The sequence below is a fragment of the Peromyscus eremicus genome, chromosome 15 (genome assembly GCF_949786415.1).
Source record: "Peromyscus eremicus chromosome 15, PerEre_H2_v1, whole genome shotgun sequence".
In the NCBI taxonomy this organism is placed as follows: domain Eukaryota; kingdom Metazoa; phylum Chordata; class Mammalia; order Rodentia; family Cricetidae; genus Peromyscus; species Peromyscus eremicus.
This window is the reverse complement of record NC_081431.1, coordinates 28812093-28832248: the sequence shown is the minus strand read 5'-3', so window position 1 is coordinate 28832248 and position 20156 is coordinate 28812093. Positions and strand designations below refer to the sequence as shown.

At 39.3% G+C, this 20156-nt stretch overlaps 1 protein-coding gene across 1 annotated transcript in view; it reads right to left on the bottom strand.

Annotated features, from left to right (window-relative positions):
- The window catches only part of Pou2f1 (POU class 2 homeobox 1), a 142156-nt gene that overhangs the window by 8427 nt on the left and 113573 nt on the right, over positions 1–20156 (bottom strand). The window contains exons 10-15 of the mRNA XM_059280569.1: positions 13117–13258; positions 11712–11857; positions 10302–10465; positions 8745–8751; positions 8682–8690; positions 8128–8233 (exon numbers count right to left, since the gene is read on the bottom strand). Of these exons, the coding sequence (XP_059136552.1) occupies positions 8128–8233; positions 8682–8690; positions 8745–8751; positions 10302–10465; positions 11712–11857; positions 13117–13258 (574 nt within the window). The remainder of the gene's footprint in view (positions 1–8127; positions 8234–8681; positions 8691–8744; positions 8752–10301; positions 10466–11711; positions 11858–13116; positions 13259–20156) is intronic.

The following is a 20156-nucleotide window of genomic DNA, read 5'->3' as shown; positions in this document are numbered from 1 at the left end:
GCCCACAGGTCAGAAGAGGACACTGGATTCCCTGGAGCTGGACTTACAGGTGGTTGTCAACTACTCACCACAGGCACTGGGCACTGAACTCAGGTTCTCTGCAAGAGCAGCGAGTGCTCTTGACTGCTCAGTCATCTCTCCAGCACTGATTTGTTTTTAAATAGCCTGTACTTTGGGTGTTGTATCTACGAGCCCTTTGCAGTACAAAGTTAGAAAGACTGTCTACTACTTCTTCGAAATTCTATGGACACATCAGACATCAGACCCATTTGAGTTGCCATGTACAAGAACCTACAATGGTGTTTGTGCATTTTGACACCCAACTGTTCCAGAAATATTTGTTAGGGGTTCTTTTAGCTATTTGTCAAAAAATTAACAGATAAATTAAAGCGCCCCCGCCCCGACAGCTTTGTGTCATGTAATCTACTTTATGAAGAGTTTAATCTTGCCTTTATTTCTTGTATCTTTATAATCAGCTTTTGAAACCTAGCTATGTATATCCGCTAAGTTCATTCTCCTCAAGTTCTTTTCATATATATTTAAAAATAGATCCCTTTTGTATTATTTTAGAATGTGTTATCAGTTTGTGTGTTGGAATTATGACTGTTGAATCAGAAATAAATAAATTAAGCTAGAGACAGACAAAGTCATTTTAAGAATGCTGGAGTATAAAATGTCTCTTAGAATTTAATTTCAGGCTAGAGAGATAACAGTAAAGTGTTTGACAAACATGAACACCCAAATTTCATTTCCTGAAAGTGCATGCATGTGTGCCCCCCCCCCTCACCTCCACCCCAAGTTGCCAGGTATGGTGGTGTGGGCTTCTAATTCCAGTGCTGGGGAGGTGGCAGCAAAGCCCTGGCAATTGCTGGTCAGCTGGCTTAGCCAAATTAGTGAGCACCTGGTCCCAATAAGAGACTTGTCTCAAAACACAACACAGAGAGCTGTGGGTCCTGAGGAGAACATCTGAGGCTGACTTCCGGCCTCCACATGCATGTGCATCAGAATATACATATAAACACACAAGCACAAGAGTCTGGTTTCAGCTACCAACTAGTCTTCGACAAACATTCTGCATATATTATTTTCTTAATATCATTTTGAACCACTTTCTTGAAGTACACACAACTGATGTCATGTTGCTTTCCTATCACACAACATTAGCATATGCAAATAAGGACAGTTTAATTTCTCCCCGCACTAAATTGGCTGTTACAATCTTAATGTGAAGCATTAATGAACAGATCAGGAGAACAACGTCCTGGCAGAAGTGGTTAGTCTCGGGCCGTTTGGACGCTTTTTGCTGCGGGTTTTGAGGAGCTGCTCTGTTCTGTGGAAGCAGCTCCTTCTGTTTCAGGTCAAAGAGCTTTTATCACGAGTGGGCCTGGATTTATTAAATCACTTCCGTCCAGCCATCCAAGTTTTATCTCAATTTCTACTTCTATTGTACAATATGTTAGTTGGTGTTCAGATGTTAAACTGACTATGTATTCTTGGAGTAAATCCCCCAGTCACGATGAATAATCTTTTTTTTTAATATGTTGTCAGCTTTGATCTGCAAAGATTTTTCTTTTCCTTCCTCCCCTCTCTTCCTTTCTCATTACTGGAGATTGAACCCAGGGACTTACACACACCAGGAAGGTGGTCAATAATTTCATTTGCTAAGATTTAGCAGAGAATTTAATATACATTTTCATGAGGGCTATGAGCCTGTATTTTTTTTTTCTTTTTTTTTTTTTTTTTTTTAAATTTTTATTTATTATGTATACCATGTTCTGCCTGTATGTATGTCTGTAGGTCAGAAGAGGGCACCAGCTCACATTATAGATGGTTGTGAGCCACCATGTGGTTGCTGGGAATTGAACTCAGGTCCTCTGGAAGAGCAGCTAGTGCTCTTAACCTCTGAGCCATCTCTCCAGCCCCCGTATTTTTTTTTTTTTTTCTAATGTATTTATCTAGCTTTTGTATCAGAGCATTGTTTGCAATGTTCAAAATAGGTTCCTCTATTTTCTGGAAGTGATTTTATCTTTTAAAAATATCTGATTCAACAAGAAATTAATAACAAGTCCCACAGAACACCATTAAAATAATCAGGGTCTGGACTTTTATTTGTGATGTTTTTAATTAATAATTGCTCAACTGCTTTTAGTCTTAGTGTCCCTTTTTAAATCAGTTGACAATTTGTTAGTTTCTAAGTTCTGTGACCATTCCACTCTACACTATTTTTGTTTAGAGTGCAGGTGTCCCTAGACCGCTAGAGTGCCACATTATACAGCAGTTCTGAGTATAACCCAGAGAGCTGAAAACACACGCTCACACACTGACCCGAGTATGAAACTCACAGCAGGAGCATTAAGAATGGCTAAGACCCGCTACTCCCCCAATGCTATTGACTCATGAATGGTGAACAAAACGCTCTATGTCCATAAAATGGAATACCATTCAGCCACAAAAGGGAAATACTTACATATTTTACAATATTGATAAAGTGAGAAAATTTGCTAAATGAAAGAAGTCTGACACACTGAAAGGGCCACTTATATGAATTCATTTCTCTAAAATGCTAAAAGTAGGCAGTCCAATGAGATACAGTAAAAGAATAATGCCAGAATAGGGGAGGACTGATAATTTATGGCTTATTCTTTGGGGTGATAGAATTATTCCAATAATTAAGTAGTTCTAACAGTTCCACATGTTTTAAGTATATCAAAACCCACGTACTGAACACTTAAAATTACATACTGAAAAATGTGAGCTATAAGCTGAACATGTGCCTTTAATTCTAGCTATTTGAGAGGCTGAATTAGGATTGAGGTCAGGGCTAGCCCTATCTCAAAACAAAACAAAATCATGAATTAATCCTAATTATAAAATTTTCATTATGTTTTTTTGTTTGTTTGTTTTTGAGGCAAGTTCTCTCTATGTAGCCCTAGCTGTCGTGGATCTCATTATGCAGACCAAGCTAGCCTTGAATTTAGATATCCACCTGCCTCTGCTCCAGAATGCTGGGATTAAAGACGTGGGACACCGCACTGTTCCATGCTGCTTCTGTTCAGTTCACTAACTTTGATAATATGTATCTTCCTTCTTTTTTATTGATTGCAGATGAACTTGTTAATTTTTAGTTGCACTTTAGTTGTTATTTGCTCTTTCTGCTTTCACTCATTTTTTTCTATATGCTGTTTTGTTTTTATTGATTTCTTCAAGACATGGTCTCACTATGTGCCTAAGCTAGCCTTGCACAATTCTCTTCTTGCCAAGTGTTACAATCACAGGCATGCAGCTGACCCCCACTTCCCGCACTCCCAGAAGTTTAAGTGTGAGCTGTGGGCTGCTGGCCTGAGATGCTGTTTCTGGGATCTCTCTGTCAATGGATACAAGTTGTCATGATGGCCTCTGCCCTCCCCACTGGGGTCACACTGGGTACCCGTCACTACTGCCTGTGAGATGCTTTATTTTCAATTGTTTTTTCATTTTAAAATTTTTCTTAATTTCTTGATTTCTTCTTTGGCATAAACTTCCAGTTTAATTTCTGAATATTTGAGATCCCCAAAATATTTATTGTTGATTTCTAAAAAGACAATATATTTTATATGACTTTAATCCTTTTAATTCCCTGGGTCTTGGCTACATGTTGATTTCCAAACATTTGAGGATTTGCCAAGTTTTTTTTTCTGTTGTTGATTTCTATAAAGACAACATAGCAGGCAGTGGTGGCGCACGCCTTTAATCCCAGAACTCATGAGGCAGAGGCAGGGGGATTTCTGTGAGTTTTAGGCCAGCCCAATCTATATATTGAGTTCCAGGTTAGCCCGGGTTACACAGTTGAGACCCTGTCTTTAAAAACAAACAAACAAACAAAGAAACAAACAAAACCAAAAAATTGGCTGGAGAAATGGTTCAGTGCTTAAGAGCACTGGCTGCTCTTCCGAGGACCAGGTTCAATTCCCAGCACCCACATGGCAGCTCACAACTGTCTGTGACTCCAGTCCAGAGGATCTGATTGCCTCACATATATATACAGGCAGGCAAAACACAAATGCACATAAATTAAAATACATACACAGACACACATGCTCCCTTTAATTTACTGAGCCTTGTTTCCTGGCTGAAAGAGTCTTGAGGGACAGATATCCCAGGTATATTTGAAAACATTATTTTTTCACAGGCATGACAGCTAGGTCAAGTTGGTTGATATTGTTTAAGTCTTATATACCTTTGACAATATTTTGACAGAGTTCAAATTAATCATTACAAGTAGAGTATTTTTTCCTACTATTGTTGAACTGTCTATTTCTCCTTTTAATTCTGTTCATTTTTCTTCCCTGTATCTTGGGCCTCCATTGTTAGGTAACTAATTCAAATTGCTATTATCTTCACGAGAAATACATTTTTGTCATTATGAAACATTTTAGAAAAATAACAGGAGACAGAACACTCAGAGTTGAGTGTGGTTTTGAGGTACACCGTGTCTTTCTGAAGAAGTGTTGTCTTATATCCACTCTAGAAATGTTTGCCAAAACTGTTTATATGCCAAGCACATGAAAAAGTGTTTTATTATAAAATAGTAGACTAAGAAAATATTTTTCTGTGTTTTTTAAACCCCATTCCAAATGGCAGTAAAGAAACACACCAAGTAATGAGATTTCCAGGGATGGGAAAGAGGACAAAATAGTGTAGTAGTGAAACCAATGATAGTACAGTTAGCGAAGGAGGAGGTTATGATTGAGGTGGGAATTAATCCCTTTGTTGGAGCCCCAAGAGAAGTCCAAACTCAGAGCTGCCATATGCCAAGGCAGGAGCAGGAGAACAGAGAAGAGAGTGATTACAAGACCGCTCACACACTAGCTCCAGCGATTACAGGACCACTCACATACTAGCTCCGGCGATTACAGGACCGCTCACACACTAGCTCCGGCGATTACAGGACCACTCACACACTAGCTCCGGCGATTACAGGACCGCTCACACACTAGCTCCGGCGATTACAGGACCGCTCACACACTAGCTCTGGTAGCGGGCTTGCCCATCTCTTCTAGAGCTTGCATATGACCTGAGCTGATATTACCAACTACTCAAAGAAAAGAAAGAAATCTGACAGAAAGATTGAGGACTCAAGAGTAGGTAACAAGCAAACACAATCCCTGCTTTGGTGAAGTGTGAGTGTACTGTGTAGCAATTTCCCCTGAGATAAGCCTCCATTTGGGAGGGAAGCTCATTAAGACACAGGGTGTTTCTAAAAGGAGTTTAAACATTCCATCTGCTAGAGAAGTTCTTTAAACTCAGGAAGCAAACAACCCAAAGCTGAAATGAATCAGATACACTAGTGCCCCCCACCTCAGGCCCCCCAGCTATCATATAAAAGCTGTAAGAACTTGCTGAGAGACACTCAGCCAAGTCACCTAAAAGAGACAGAGTGATAAGCTGAGCTGCACGGAAGAAGCTGCCAAGAGCTCAGACCAAATGGCCGTCCGGAAAGCACACACTGCAATCTGTCAAGCTCTCTGTGTGCAGTCCACATTCCCAGCTTTTGTGAGCTGTCACCCATGCCAGGGTAGGCTTTGGTAATGCAGCTGACTTTGAGTCATTTCTGCTCCTCTAACTCCTCACCCACAGTCCTGAAGAAACTCCAGTGAAACTCACTGGTTCATCAAGCTGAACTCTGGCGGCACCTTACTTTGGTCTGTCACTGGTTCACTGTGGGGTGAGCAGACGTTTGTTCATGTCTCCCCAGGAGTAGTGTCACTAACTGAGAAGCTAGGAGCATAGATATGTGCCTACAAGCCTGGCTTTGCTATTTACTTTTTAATGTCTGAACCATTGGCGTTTTTTCTGCAAAACATGGGTATCCTTAGGTATAATTCAATGATTTATAACTTATTGGGAAGGTAAAATTTAGCTTTAAATTTCTGGATGACTGGTAGTTAAAAGGCAGGAACCTCATATACTGATGCTCAACCTAATGCCAATAAATCACAGCTCACTTATTAAGCAGAAGTGCTGAATACTATACTCTTTTAAAAGTTGTGTGTGTTTGAATATATATGTGGGTGCATGCATACACACTTGGAGGGGACCAGAGGCTGATGCTGGGTGTCTTTATCTTGATTATCTTGATTCTGAGACAGAGTCTCATTAAATCTGGAGCATGCCAATTTGGCTAGCCTGGCTCACCAGAGAACCCAAGGGATCTTCTTGTCTTTGCCTCCCCAGACCTGGGATTACCAGGGTGTGTTGCTATCTCTAGACCTGAATTTTACTTACGTTCTAGGGAATGACCATAGGTTCTCATGTTTGTGTGACAAGCACTTTAATGATTGAACCATCTCATTAGACCCAAAAAGGTTGATAACCTGGAATCTAAGGCTACTATAGCAGCCACAAATGGCCGGGGGTAGGTGCTACCGGAAGTTATAATTTATGAACTTCTCTCAAGTTATTAAAAACTGTGTGTATGCCTATTTTATGAGAGGAAATTCTCAATGAGGCCTAACAGTCAAGGGGTCACAAAGTGCTGTTTACATTATATAAAAACCTGACATTTTCTAATGGCTTTGAAACACAGTATGAAGCCATCTACTGAATTTTTATAGCATGGTAAAGTCACAGAACTAAAGAGATGTTATGAACCTAAAACATGAATTAAAAAAAAAAAAAGTCTTCAATTCCAGGTTAAGTTAATTTGCTCATGAAATATCATAAAGCAATCCAATGGCTTACTAGCATATAATAAATAATTAGCATAGCTTATGCATTATGTATCATACAATTTTGATGACAATCCTAAATCATTTTAAATGCTTTGGGAAAATTTCTGTTCAGAGGAGGCCAAAGGAAAATAATTATTTATTCATCTTATTATGAATATATCAAGCAATAAGCTGGGCATCAGAAAGAACACAGTATACAGTTCTTTAGACAGAGTTCAAAGGTGTTGGGTTGGTGGCACACACCTATAATTCCAAGACTCAGGAGACACAAGCAGATGGATCTCTTGTGAGTCCGAGGCCAGCCAGGGCTATACAGAGAAATCCTGTCTTGAACACCCCCCCCCCAAAAAAAAAAGAAGTACAAAGGCTATTGGGAAGGACAGACTTGTAAAAATAGATTATACAGTGAGTAAATGACAACTTGAACTTCCCAGAGAAGGAGAAGTTAAAGAATAGTTCCAAGAGGAACTGATATATAAGCCAGAGTAGCTTATCAATGTCCCATCAAGAGCTGAGTATCAGACCGAAGAACTGAGGACTATGAGGGACATTTCAAGAGGCAGGAAATGCATATCTACAATGCTATGGATAGAGTTTGTCCATGTGTTGGGTGGGGTGGGCAAAGGTCTAGCATAGAAGTACTTAATACAAATGATGAATTTGTATGTTTCTTGGAATGTAAAAAACCATTACTACTGAAGGTTTGTGAAAGCGTCACTTGAATAAAGGATGTTTTAAGTTTGGAAACCATGCAGGAGATGAACTAATAGAAGAAAGGAGAATTTTAAACTTTTTTTTTTCTTAAAAGCTGGCCTAGTGCATGCCTTTAATCCCAGCACTCAGGAGACAGAAGTAGGTGGGATCTGAGTTCAAGGACAGACTGGACTTCAGAGTGAGTTCCAAGACAGCCAGGGCCCAGTCTTCAAAACAAAAAAGTACACTACTATGCCCAACTCAGGGTCAGTTTTACACACACACACACACACACACACACACACAAACACACACACACACACACACACAGGGAGAGGGAGCATTAGAGTATATGTGTTTGCATGTATGTGGGGAGGTGCGTGTGGAGGCCTGAAATTGATGCTTGGTGTCCTCCTTGGTTGCTCTGTACTCTACCAAGACAGGGTCTCCTACTGAAGCTGGAACATTTGGCTAGCCTAGCTATCAGCTTGTTCTGGGGAACCCCCTCCCTGCTTCCCCAGCACTGGGATTATGGAAGGGCTCCTAAGCCCACTTGACTTTGAAGTGTGCATTTAATCTGAACTCTAGTCTTCACGATTATGTTCACTGAGCGATCTCCCAAGACCCTGGAATGTATTTTTAAAAAGCAATTCATAACTTAAGGTGGCACCTCGTGATTTGGCAGGCTTGCTGCTTACTAGCTTGCAAACTGGTTGCTGCTTACCTGTAAGAGAGAGATTAGTCACTGCAGCGCTGGTTAAGGGAAGGACAGGGTTGACTGTGAGGGGAGTTGCTGTACTGCTTGTCACAAGGCTTGGAGTGGTTGCCACCTAGAGGTCAGAGAAGAAAAAAAATGTACATAACATAATCAGAACTTGAATGGTCCCTAATTTTCAATAATGTTGCGTCAGACAGGCTCTACATCAGCTAGAAATAGTATAATTGTCAAAATTACTTAAATAAGAGAACTACCTGATAGCCTCAGTGCTTATTATTGCTTTTACTTTTGATTCTGTGGATGCATGTTTGTCTTGTCTTTATTTTTAAATAAATAGTACAGAATGTGCAGCAGACTCTTTTGTTTGTTTTTTCAGACAGGGTTTCTCTGCATAGCTCCTGCTGTCTTGGAACTCACTCTGTAGATCAGGCTGGCCTTGAGGCAGAGGCAGGCACATCTCTCAGTCCAGCCTAGTCTACAAAGTGAGTTCCAGGACAGTCAGGGCTGTTACACAAAGAAATCCTGTCTCAAAAAACTGAAAAACAAACAAAAAAACAAACAAGGGACGACTATATCACACCCACTCTTCTTCTTCATTTTTTTTTTTTTTTTTGTTTGGATACAGGGTTTCTCTGTGTAGCTTTGCGCCTTTCCTAGAACTCGTTTTGGAGACCAGGCCTGCCTCTGCCTCCCGAGTGCTGGGATTAAAGGCGTGCGCCACCCCCACCCGGCTGTGAAGCAGATTTTTAAAATGACTTTGCATTTCTTTTTGAAATATTATGATAAGCATCCTATGGTTTTGTAAGACACTGCCTTCTTCCTATGACAGCTAAGCCTGAAAACAAAAGTCACCCACACATAACAAAACTGTTACCTAATGACTATAATTTTTATAACTACTACATCATATTTATGATTAAAGCCTTACTATTCAATAGCCCACAAGTTTCACTTAATAAATAATGCTGACCTTAGTTTTAAAACACTGTGAAGCCAGGTGTGGTGCCACATACCTTTAATTCTAGCACTTGGGAAGCAGAGGCAGGCAGGTCTCTCTGAGTTCCAGGCTAATCTGGTCTACATGGTGAGTTTCAGGTCAGCCAAAGATACACAGAGAAACCCTGTCTCAAAACCCAAGGCGGAGAGGAGGCATGTGACATAATATTAAAATAAACTAAAAGCAGATCAACAACAACAGAAGGAACAAAAATGCAAACTCAACATCTGTCCATCTTTTGAAGCTTGTCTGGTACCATCTGGCGGTGGTCTACAATTATCCTAACAGGAAGAAAAAGTCAATGAGGGAGTCCTGTGACCATGGCACGTTTCTTCCATCTAGGAATAATGTCCTAATGTAAACGGAAGAAGGGACTCAATAAGGTTCTACATGAAAGGCTGAGCTACTGTCTGAGAGTGAAGATTTGAGATGACTATTCATACCTGGGAATTTACTGTTACTTACTTATGTAAGCTTACTAAAATGGGCTTTGGGACTGAACAGGAGGGAACATAACATTTTTTTCTCTAGATAACAGGAAATCAGAAGTAAATCTACCATTATAGTTTCAGTGTAACCTTATTAGCTACAGAAAAAATTGCAAAGAAACAGAAAAGAATTCAAATTATTTACTTCTAAAAATAAAGGAAATCATTAAGTTCTTGTGAAATGAGAAATTTCATAATTTTGGAAATATTTAAAGTATACATGTTATATATTTAATCAACATGTATGACACACACACACACACACACACACACACACACACACACACACACACACACGACTCCCTAACTGTTATAGTTTGAATCATGATGGCTCCCATAGGTTCCTGTTTGAATCCTTGGTCCCCAGTTGGTGGAACTGTTGGGAAGGATTAGGAGGTGTGTCACTGGGCTGGGCTTTGAGGATTCAAAAGCTCATTTTATTAGCAGTCTCTCTCTACCTCCTACTTGAGGATCAAAATGTGAGCTCTCCGCTGTCCTATGCTCCACCATCACGGACCCACCCCCTGAAACTGTAAGCTGAACTGAAATCTTTTCTTTTATAAGTTGTCATGGTCATTCATGGTATCTTATCACAGTAATAGAAAAGTAACTGAGACAAGTGTTATGAAATGAATTGACTTAATAGGCCATTTGTAAGACTAAAAATTAGCCCTTGAAGAGCTTGTCTCTTCCACATCCATTTTGCTTTGATAGGTGAGCTGCTGGTCCCACCACTGCTTGGTGGGTTGATTCTTTTCTCCTTCTGGCGGCGGTTACAAAACCAAACACGAATCACCTCCTTTTCCATATTAAGCTGTTCAGCAATCAAGGTGATATCTTCCGAGGTAGGCTTTTGATTCTAAGAGGGAAAAAAAAGCCTTTTTTTTTTTTGAATTTCAATTTATGTATTTGCCACATTGGAGACTGAATCCAGGAATAAGTGCTCTACATTTGAATTATATCCCAGCCCTGGAATATCTTTTCTTTCTTCTTCTTCTTCTTCTTCTTCTTCTTCTTCTTCTTCTTCTTCTTCTTCTTCTTCTTTTTTTTTTTTTTTTTTTTTTGAGACAGGGTTTCTCTGTGTAGCTCTGGCTGTCATGGAACTCACTCTGTAGACCAGGCTGGCCTTGAACTCAGAGATCTGCCTGTTTCTGCCTCCCCAGTGATGAGATGAAAGACGTACATGTATGTGTGTGAGGGCTGTGCCTGCATTTTTGTGCAGTGGCCTCCAAGGACAGAAGACAGTGCTGACTCTCCCGGACCTGGAGTGACAGATGGGTGAGAGCTGCCATGTGGGTACTAGGAATCAAACCTGGATCTTATGTAGACTAGGCTGACCTCAAATTTACAGAGCTCCACCTACCTCTGCTCCCAGGTGCTGGGATTAAAATGCCTCATGCCTGGCTAAGGTCTATTAATGTTAACAAAACAATATAAACTTACTATTACTAGAAACGTATGAGTTTCTTGGTGTTTTATAGATACTACCTAACTTGGACCTCATACTATGCTTCTGAGGCAGGAAAGGAAGGCAATTTCACAGGTGCAGCAACTTAAATCTTGAAATCAAGTGAAGTGCCCCACCACATCTTTAACAAGATGCAAAGCCAATCCTGAATCAATGTTTCCTTAAGTAAACACAATTTTTTCTGAATTAGAAGTCAATTTTTTGTTGTTGGAAGTCCTCTTTTTTTTTTTTTTAAAGCCAAATATCTCTTGAATTAACTTGAACTACATAAAAGGACATTCAAAGTCTCTAGTGTTGTGCCCCTAAAATACCATTCTAGGGATTAAAGACACTAAAATTCAGCCACAAGTGTTTCTCTTCTGGAACAGGTATGGTTTCCTCTAGAGGTCTATGATCATGAAGCTGCTCTGTCTGAGGTACTTTTCTCCCACCTTTCCCAGTCTGTAGGATTAATTCCTATGCTCCCTACCAATTTAGAACCAAGGTCTCTCTTGAGTCCTGCAGTATTCAAGTGGCAGTATTAGAGCATCTTACTTCCTCTGTGTTCAAATGCCCAACAGGGTGGAGGAAGATAAGGCTGTGTTTTAATATGTACAGTCCCTAGCAGTAGTATTGGTAATGCACTGAGCTCACTGACCTCCATGAAACTCTTCTCTAAGGCCACACGGATGTTGGTCTCTATGCTGGTGCGTTTTTTCCTCCTACGATTCAAGCCCTCAGCCCCCAACCCTGGGGAATTCAGGGCACTTGGGCTAGATGCTGTAGAATCAGATGAGAGGTTCTCTATAAAAGAAAATATAGGGAAAAAAAGCTGAGCTTAAGGATTCACATACAGAAAACATAGGAACAATAAAACTGGCAAAATACTGAAAGCTTGATGTGTGAGATTTTTAATGTAATCTCCATTGAAGCATTGTTCACTACCATTGATTTTTTACTGCCCTTATTGGTATTCTTTGTTCCAGTCACTATTCATTTTTATTTGTTTCTGAGGATACAGAGATTCTATTTTTCACTTCTTTTTTTTTTTTCTTTTCCAGAACTGAGGACCGAACCCAGGGCCTTGCGCTTGCTAGGCAAGCACTCTACCACTGAGCTAAATCCCCAATCCCCTATTTTTCACTTCTATTTCCCTTAGTTCTTTTGTTTATAAGCTCCAAGGATAAAAAAAAAGAAAATTTCTTGGAAATCACTGGATTTTTAATGCTCAATTTAGAGATGATTTCTCAGTTTCTCAGCATAATAATAGCAGGGAGTGGGTACTTGTAACTTCTTTAAGGACAAGATGGTATACTTTAACAGTTGAACAAGCTTGGGCATGTTACAGTGGATTTCTTTCTACTCCATGTAAATTGAGATGGAGCAGATCAGTGGTTCTTGCCTGTGACTGCAAAAAAGACAACGGATAGCTAAACTTCATCCCCAGCTACTGAATCAATAGCTGGAGGTGTGGGTATGTCTCAAGTTCTTCTTTCCCAAAACCTAATTTTTTGTTTCTATCTACAATGGAAACAACATGGTTAGACACCCTTGTGGTTCCTTTTAAAAAAAACTCCCAAAGTCTATGATTTTGTGGCTCAAAATTCAAAATTTCTGAAAGGATATCTCAAAAGAAAATAATTCAAGACCAGAAGCCTAACTTTTTTGTAATGAAAGGTGGCCATTTTTAACAAAAGTAGAAATATTACCAGGAGCAAATTCTATAGCAATCTATCAAGGAAGAAGTAATCTATCTGTTCTTCAAGATTATACCCACAGGCCTTCTTATCCTCATCCTCAAACACTGTGTGTCCATCCCTAACCCTGGCTCAAATACAGAAACACTGCAAGGCTACAATTATTGCTGGTTATTTATAATGTAATTACTGGAATATTAAGATGAAATATCTCTGACTTACATAATCATAATGTATAAAAGTCTCATAGGATTAGCGGCTCCAACATTCTGTTTTATCAGCAATATAGTAAGACCTTAGTTCAAAGAATAATCCTCCTGTAAAACCCCATGGACAAAGAAGAAATTTCTTAGTATTGTCACTGACCTGCATCATTTAGCCACTTCTCTAAAAGTGGCTTTAACTTGCACATGTTCTTAAAGCTGAGGTTCAAGGCTTCAAAGCGAGAGATGGTGGTTTGGCTGAAGTCATTTCCATATAATTTCCCCATAGCGAGCCCAACATCACCCTGAACAATACAGAACAGAAATGGGGAGAAGGAAAAGAGATTTATGTCATTAATGCTTCCAACTTCTACTCTGAAAGGCTACTCCAATAACTGCTGCTCCAGGAAAACAATTGGCCATCTTCTATTTACTCCATTTTCCCACCAACTCTACCCCTAAGCAGAGTCCCAGACTGTAGGGAGAGCTCAGCAGGTCCTTGATCATAGAAGCCTTCAATATTACCTCATGTGCTTTCTATTTTGAGTTTCTTCTTGTTACCTTATACAGTTATAATCACCATACCAAAACTTCTAAGTCTTCAAAGTTCTGATATACTAATACCCCTCCATTAACGCAACCAAAATGATCTGAATACTCTTTAAAATCTACCTGCATCACTTATAGGGATTAGATATTTAGACAGCCCAGCAAGTTATTCTTATTCTTGCATGTTTGTTTATTTATTTATTCATTTATTCATTTATTTAATGTGTATGTGGCTTCGAGAGTGCCATGGTGCCGATGTGGAGGTCAGAGGACAACTCCAGGGTGTTGGCTCTCTCCTTCTTCCATGTAGGTCCTGGGGATTGAGCCCAGATCATCAGGCTTAGTGGTAACTGCCCCTAAACCAGGAATTTTTGAACCAACCAAATTTCAAACAAATCATTTTAAAACTTGGAAATGACCCTTCATTCTTTATAGTTTTCCTCATAAGTATTTCTGGAAGCTATGAAAAAAAAGTCTATTTTCACCCTTAGTTTAGATTTCAAAGTTGGTCCCCAAACCAGGTATTCTAAGAGACCACGTTTGTAGCCATTATAGAGATAGAAATTCACAGTAGAGAAGTTTGACCCATTTAGTCAAACCTTCATGGGCACTGGAAACTTGGTAACCTTATTGAAACAGAACAATGATCCTCTGAATATATTACAAAAGATGCCTTTCTCCGCGAGCCTATCACCTTTGAAATGTACACAGTGCTTTTCTTCCAGCTGGATCTCTCTTGTTCTAGTTTGAAAAAGATGTATCTTCATAGTTATTTTACAGATACCAGGAGGAGCTCATGGAGTTTAAATGGCTCACACACCCGTTTCAACTAGATTAGTGATAGGGCACAAAAGTACAGCATTTCTCATTCAAAATACACAAAGCTAACTCTGCTGTGAGTCAACTCTCAACAAACCTGGCAACATTATTTTTAATTCATTACTTTTAGACTTTCATTTATTTTATTTTATGTGTATGAATGTTTTGCCTATATGTATACATATACAGCACATGTGCAATGCCCACAGGGTCAGAAGAGGGCATCACATTCCCTGGAACTAGAGTTACAGACATTGTGAGCCATCATAAAGAAGCTGGGAACTGAACCAGGTCCTCTGCAAGAATAGCAAGTGCTCTTAACCAATGAGCAATCTCTCTAGCCCCAATCTGTTGAGACAGCGACTGGCTTTGAATTTGTGATCTTCCTGCCCCTGTTTCTCAAGCGCCAGGATTCTAAACTGGTGCTATTTTGCCCTGCTTTAGGAACACAATTGAGTTAGGATTATTGAAGTTCTTTTAATCCCCCAAATCCATATTTTTGAGATCAGATTGTCTATTAGATGTGGAGTGAAAGAAAAGATGCATTTAAAAGCATATAAGACTGGTTTTGTTCATTTTAATTTATTATTATAATTATTTAAATAGAGGTCTCATGTAGCCCAGAATGGTCTCAAATTTGTTATTTAGCTGTGACTGGTCATGAACTCCTGATCCTCTGGCTTCTCAAGTGCTGAGATTATAAGCATGTGCCAAGATGCCAACTTTCACTAAGAAGTTTAATACAGGACAAATGTAGAACTACAAAAAAAAAAAAGAAGTATACTGAATATTTAACCTCAAGAGATATATGCACCATGTCTCCCATTAGTCACCACTCATAAGTGACTGCTTAAATTTCAATTGCAGAAAAGCAAATAAATGAACATTGACCTTCTCAGCACCACTACCCTTTCAGGCACTCAGGAGCCACTAGTGGGTAGTGGTGATGGTACTGGGCAACACAAATACAAAACATTCCCATCAATGTAGGCTTTGAATACTCTCTCTTTAACTAGAACTGAAGTGGATTATTTATTAATTTCCTTCTAATTACAGTAAAACTTGGAGAACCAAGGTAGAATGAAGAGGAATAGAAATACTATTATGTTTTTATACAAATGTATCTAAAGATATGGATAGGTGAATTGATCCTCACCTATGTCTTTATCATTGTTACTCCATTCAGTGACTGAACCTTCACACAGTGCCCACTACATGTCAAGGACACACTTATACTTTACGAGCCACATATTTTTATCTTCATGATTTTATTTGTTTTGATTATAGCTTTCCACAAATCTGGGACTAAATAAAACATGGAATTTTTTGAATACATGACATCAAGTGGCAATAAATGTTTTCTGACACTGTAACTGCACAATTCACTAAATATTTTCACAAATGCCTATAATATCTTACTCTGAAAACTAATAATTTTGATAAGTAATGATAAAGAAAATGTTTATTAAAAAACCACATTATTTTAAGTTTAAGAAACAATAACATGGGGCTGGGCTGGGCAGAAGGCCCAGTCAGCAGAGTGCTTGCTACACAAGGATAAACAAATTTGGGTCCCCATCACCTACGTAAAAAGCAGGTGATGTGCCTGAAATCCCGGCACTCGAGATCTCAGCAAATACACAGATCTAGAGCTCACTGGCCAGCCAGCATAGTTAAATTGTAAGATCCTGTCTCAAGTAATAAAGCGGAGCATGATGGAGGAAGACACTCAACATTACCTCTGGCCTCTGTGGGCATGCACAGCCCCAGTCGCCCCAATCACCAATGACTTAAGTTGTCAGCTATAAATAAGCTGTGTTACCAATCCACTAGAACAATGGCAGTAAAAAGCAAATTCACTTAATGGAGATTTGTAATACAATTTCACTAAATTTAGGATTATTTAAAACAATAAAAAGCAATAGATTCTGTAGTGGTTTGAAATATTTGAATACTTAGGCCCCAGTTGGTGGAACTGTTTTGGAAGGATTAGGAGGTGTGGCTGTTGAGATTTCAAAAGCCCATGCCATTCCCAGTTAATTCCCTCTGCCTCCTGGTTGTGTCTCAGGATGTGAGCTCATAGATACTAGTCTACCACCATGCCTGTCTATTGACATGATCCCCACCATGATGGTAAATGACTTACATTTTGGAACTATAAGCCCAATAAACTTTTTTCTATAAGTTTCCCTAGTCATGATGTCTCTTCACAGCAATAGAAAGCAACAATAAAGTTGGTACCAAGATGTGGGCTACTGATATGACAGGCCTGACCATGTTGGTTTTTTGGAGGCATGTGCAAGACATTAGGACTGTGGATTAGGAGTTTGGAAGAAAATAGTGGTTAAGAGCCAAGTGGGCTATGGAGGCCCAGCTCAAGAGGTTTTAGAAGGGAACAATATTAGCAATTGGGCTATAGGTAATTCTTGTGATATTTTGGCAAAGGATGTGGCTGCTTTTTACCCTTGTTCTAAAAACCTGCCTGAGGTTAAACTGAAGAGTTTTAGACTGATTTCATAGGCACAGGAGATTTCAAAATAGCCCGATATTGACTCTGTCACGTGGTTATTAGTGATCATTCTTATATAGATCTACAATGACAAAGAAGAAGCAGAGCAATAAAAAATACAAAATGTACAGTTTGAGGAGAAAAAGAGCACTAAGAAATTCAATGCTGGAGGAAAGGTTTGTGATGAAAAAGATAAGGAAAAATGGAATAAAGGGAGTACCCTTAGAAAAAGACCCCACCTAGCTAAGCCTACAAACTGTGAAAAGATTCATCTGTTCCTAAGGAGTAACAACAAATCAAAGTTTATGTAAATGTAACTCAATGAGGGCCACATTCTAGCCCAAGCAAGCAGAAGAACCTGGCAGCATTGGTCATGTGGTTCTTGCTTTAGAGTTAAAAAAGGATGCAGGAGTATAAGGGGTTGTAGAATCTACCTCCAAGACAAAAGAAAGCCTCTGAGGCCAAACATGTGACAGGGGAGTCCCTGCGTGGAGGCCTAAGAGGCCACTGCATGAAACCATGAAAATGAAGCCTGGAATATGTTGGAGACGCCAAGATGTTGGAGATGCCAGAGCCCTGGGATGTCTGCCAAGGAGAGCTGCACACAGGGAGTAGTACCAGCCCTAGAGAGAGAAACGTGTTGCATTCAAACAAAGCTGGAAGGAGTGGGAAGATGTGAAGAACCACCTAAGCCCTTTGACAGGAACTAGAACTACAGACCATGCCCTGCTAGGTTTCAGGCTTGCTCTGGTCCTGTATTTCCTCCTATTCTTCTCTTTTGGAACACTAATATATATTCAATGCCATTGTATGTTGGAAGAATGTAATTGCCTTGTTGTATTACAGGTGGTTACAATTAACAGATAGCCTTGAGACTCAAAAGAGGCTTTGGAGTTTGAAACAGCCTTGAGACTCAAAGAGTATGGGGACTTTTGAAGTTGAAAGAAAAGTATTTTGCATTATGATATGGCTACAAGCCTTGTAGACCAGGCTGACCTTGAACTCATAGAGATCAGCCTGCCTCTGCCTCCCCAGTGCTGGGATCACAGGCATGCACCACCATACCTGGTTAGGTTCATATATTTGAATTCCTGGTCTCCATCCGGTGGAACTTTTGGGAAGGATTAGGGGGTAGAGCCTTGTTGGAGGAGAAGTGCCACTGGGAGTGGGCTCTGAGGTTCAAAAGCCCATGCCATTCCCTGTTAGCTCTTTCTTTGCCTCGTGGTTGTTGTCTTAAGATGTCTCTTAGCTACTGCTTCAGCACTATGCCTGCCTGCCATGCTCCCCACGATGGTCAAAGTTGCCTTGGTCATGATGATTCTTCACAGCAACTAAAAAGTTACTATGACAGGTCCCTCACTTCATATGCTAATTTTCATTAATTTGGTACATCCTGGTTTAGTAGTATTATAGCTCTTGGGTTCTTCATTCAAGTTAGCAGTGTCAATCAGTTGGTTTCAACACACATAATACAAACTACACTGTTTCCCTTTGGCCTTTCTGAAAAGAACAAAAGGAGTGAAGGAGCAGAGGTTTGCACTGCAAATAATGAATGAATGTACTGCACCTGAAAAATGCTGTATACTATAACATGCTTTCTAGTTATGTAATGGCATACATTATTTACCCACTGCTTACCAAAAAATGATAAACACATAATTAGAAAATAACCATTTAAAACATATTTAATCAAAGAATAGGGATTTATTTCAAGAATTAACTTTAATACTTTACTGTACATGTGTATAACTATGAATAAACTGAATACACAGCACTTTTGAATAATTACAGTAAGGTATATGAATTAAAAACAAAGGTCAACAGCTGATTTTCCCATCTTGTAACAGCAGTAAGTACTCTGATCCATGGAGGCAAGATTTGCAAACTATTTCCAGTTCTGTATCAGCCATTTTGAAAAATAAGTAGTAGTCATGCCAAGATCAAAGCAAACAAAATCATAAAACAAAGTCAGATGCCGGGATGGAGGTACAGTATGTATAGGGGAGGTGGGAAGAGAGGGATGAGAAGTGGGGGGAGGAGAAAAAGGGAGGGAAGAGGGGTTGACTTCTATCCACTCAGCGGTAATATATTGAATCAAATGCCACAAAAAGTGAAAAGGGAAACCAGTATTTGGCTAAAGGTAAAGATTTTGAAAAGTCTAATATTTCTGATTTTAGCATTGATGCAACTGTTTATCAGAGGACCCCAGAGTATAATGTGTTAATAGCCAAAACCTAAACACTGTTAAAATGCTAGCCTTAAACTTTCTTAGTCTATTAATTTATCTATACCATTCTAGTTTATCTAATTTTTAGGTTTAAAACAAATTATTTCATTTAAGTGCTTCAAAATTACTGAAATGTTTCTGGATTATAACTAAAATTTTTGTATTTACCTATTTATTTTGTGTGTATGTGTTGGTCTGTGCCAGTGCAGATGCATCTGTCTGTGTATGGGTGTACCATGTAAGTCCTGGGATCAAGCTCAGACAGACCATCAGGCTTGGTGGCAAGTACCAGCCCTGTAATTTGTTTCTTTATATCTGAAATGCTTCAAAAACATAACTGCATTTCATGTAAAGTTATATCTATTCAAAATACCTAAGATGTAGTTTCTTTGAGCAAAAATAAATCTTCAAATACAAGGAATAAAAGACACCTAAGTCCCCTGTCTACTCTATTCCAGATGTCGTTAGGGACTTAGATGACATCTAGAATATAGTAGACAGTGATGTCACCTTGTTTTTTTGATCTACCAGAGCAGGTGGTGCATTATATACTTCAACACAACCTAGTTTGGGAAGAATGTGAATGAACTGGAAAGAAAGTATCAGTTTTCCCGGATTCTATAAATACACAACTCAATCCATACGTCAAGATTTTTTTCTTTCAGCTAATGATCTTTAGCCATTTTACATAAATATAAGTTTAATTTCTTTCCTGCTTTCAAAGCATTATTTTTGACAGGCTAATCAGGAAGTATATATAGTCAGTGGCAGCACTTGGAAACAAAAACAAAAACAAAAACAAAAACTACTGTGTACCCAAATGCTTGCTTAAACCATTAAGCACACCCATTTCACTTTTCAAGCCCTCTGCTAGTTGACATTAAAAGACACGGATTTTGATTAATTTACCTTTTTTTAAATCTTGAGTAGATTCTTACTTGACTAAACTCAGTGTAGACTGAGAGGAAGGAGGGAAGCATTCTCTATCCCCAAACTAGCTCTCAGGACGTCTTTCCAAAGACTCCGGTCCTTACTCTCTCCACCTTCCATATGGAGTAGTAGTCCGCACTGTCACCACACGTTCTTAACACCAAACCCT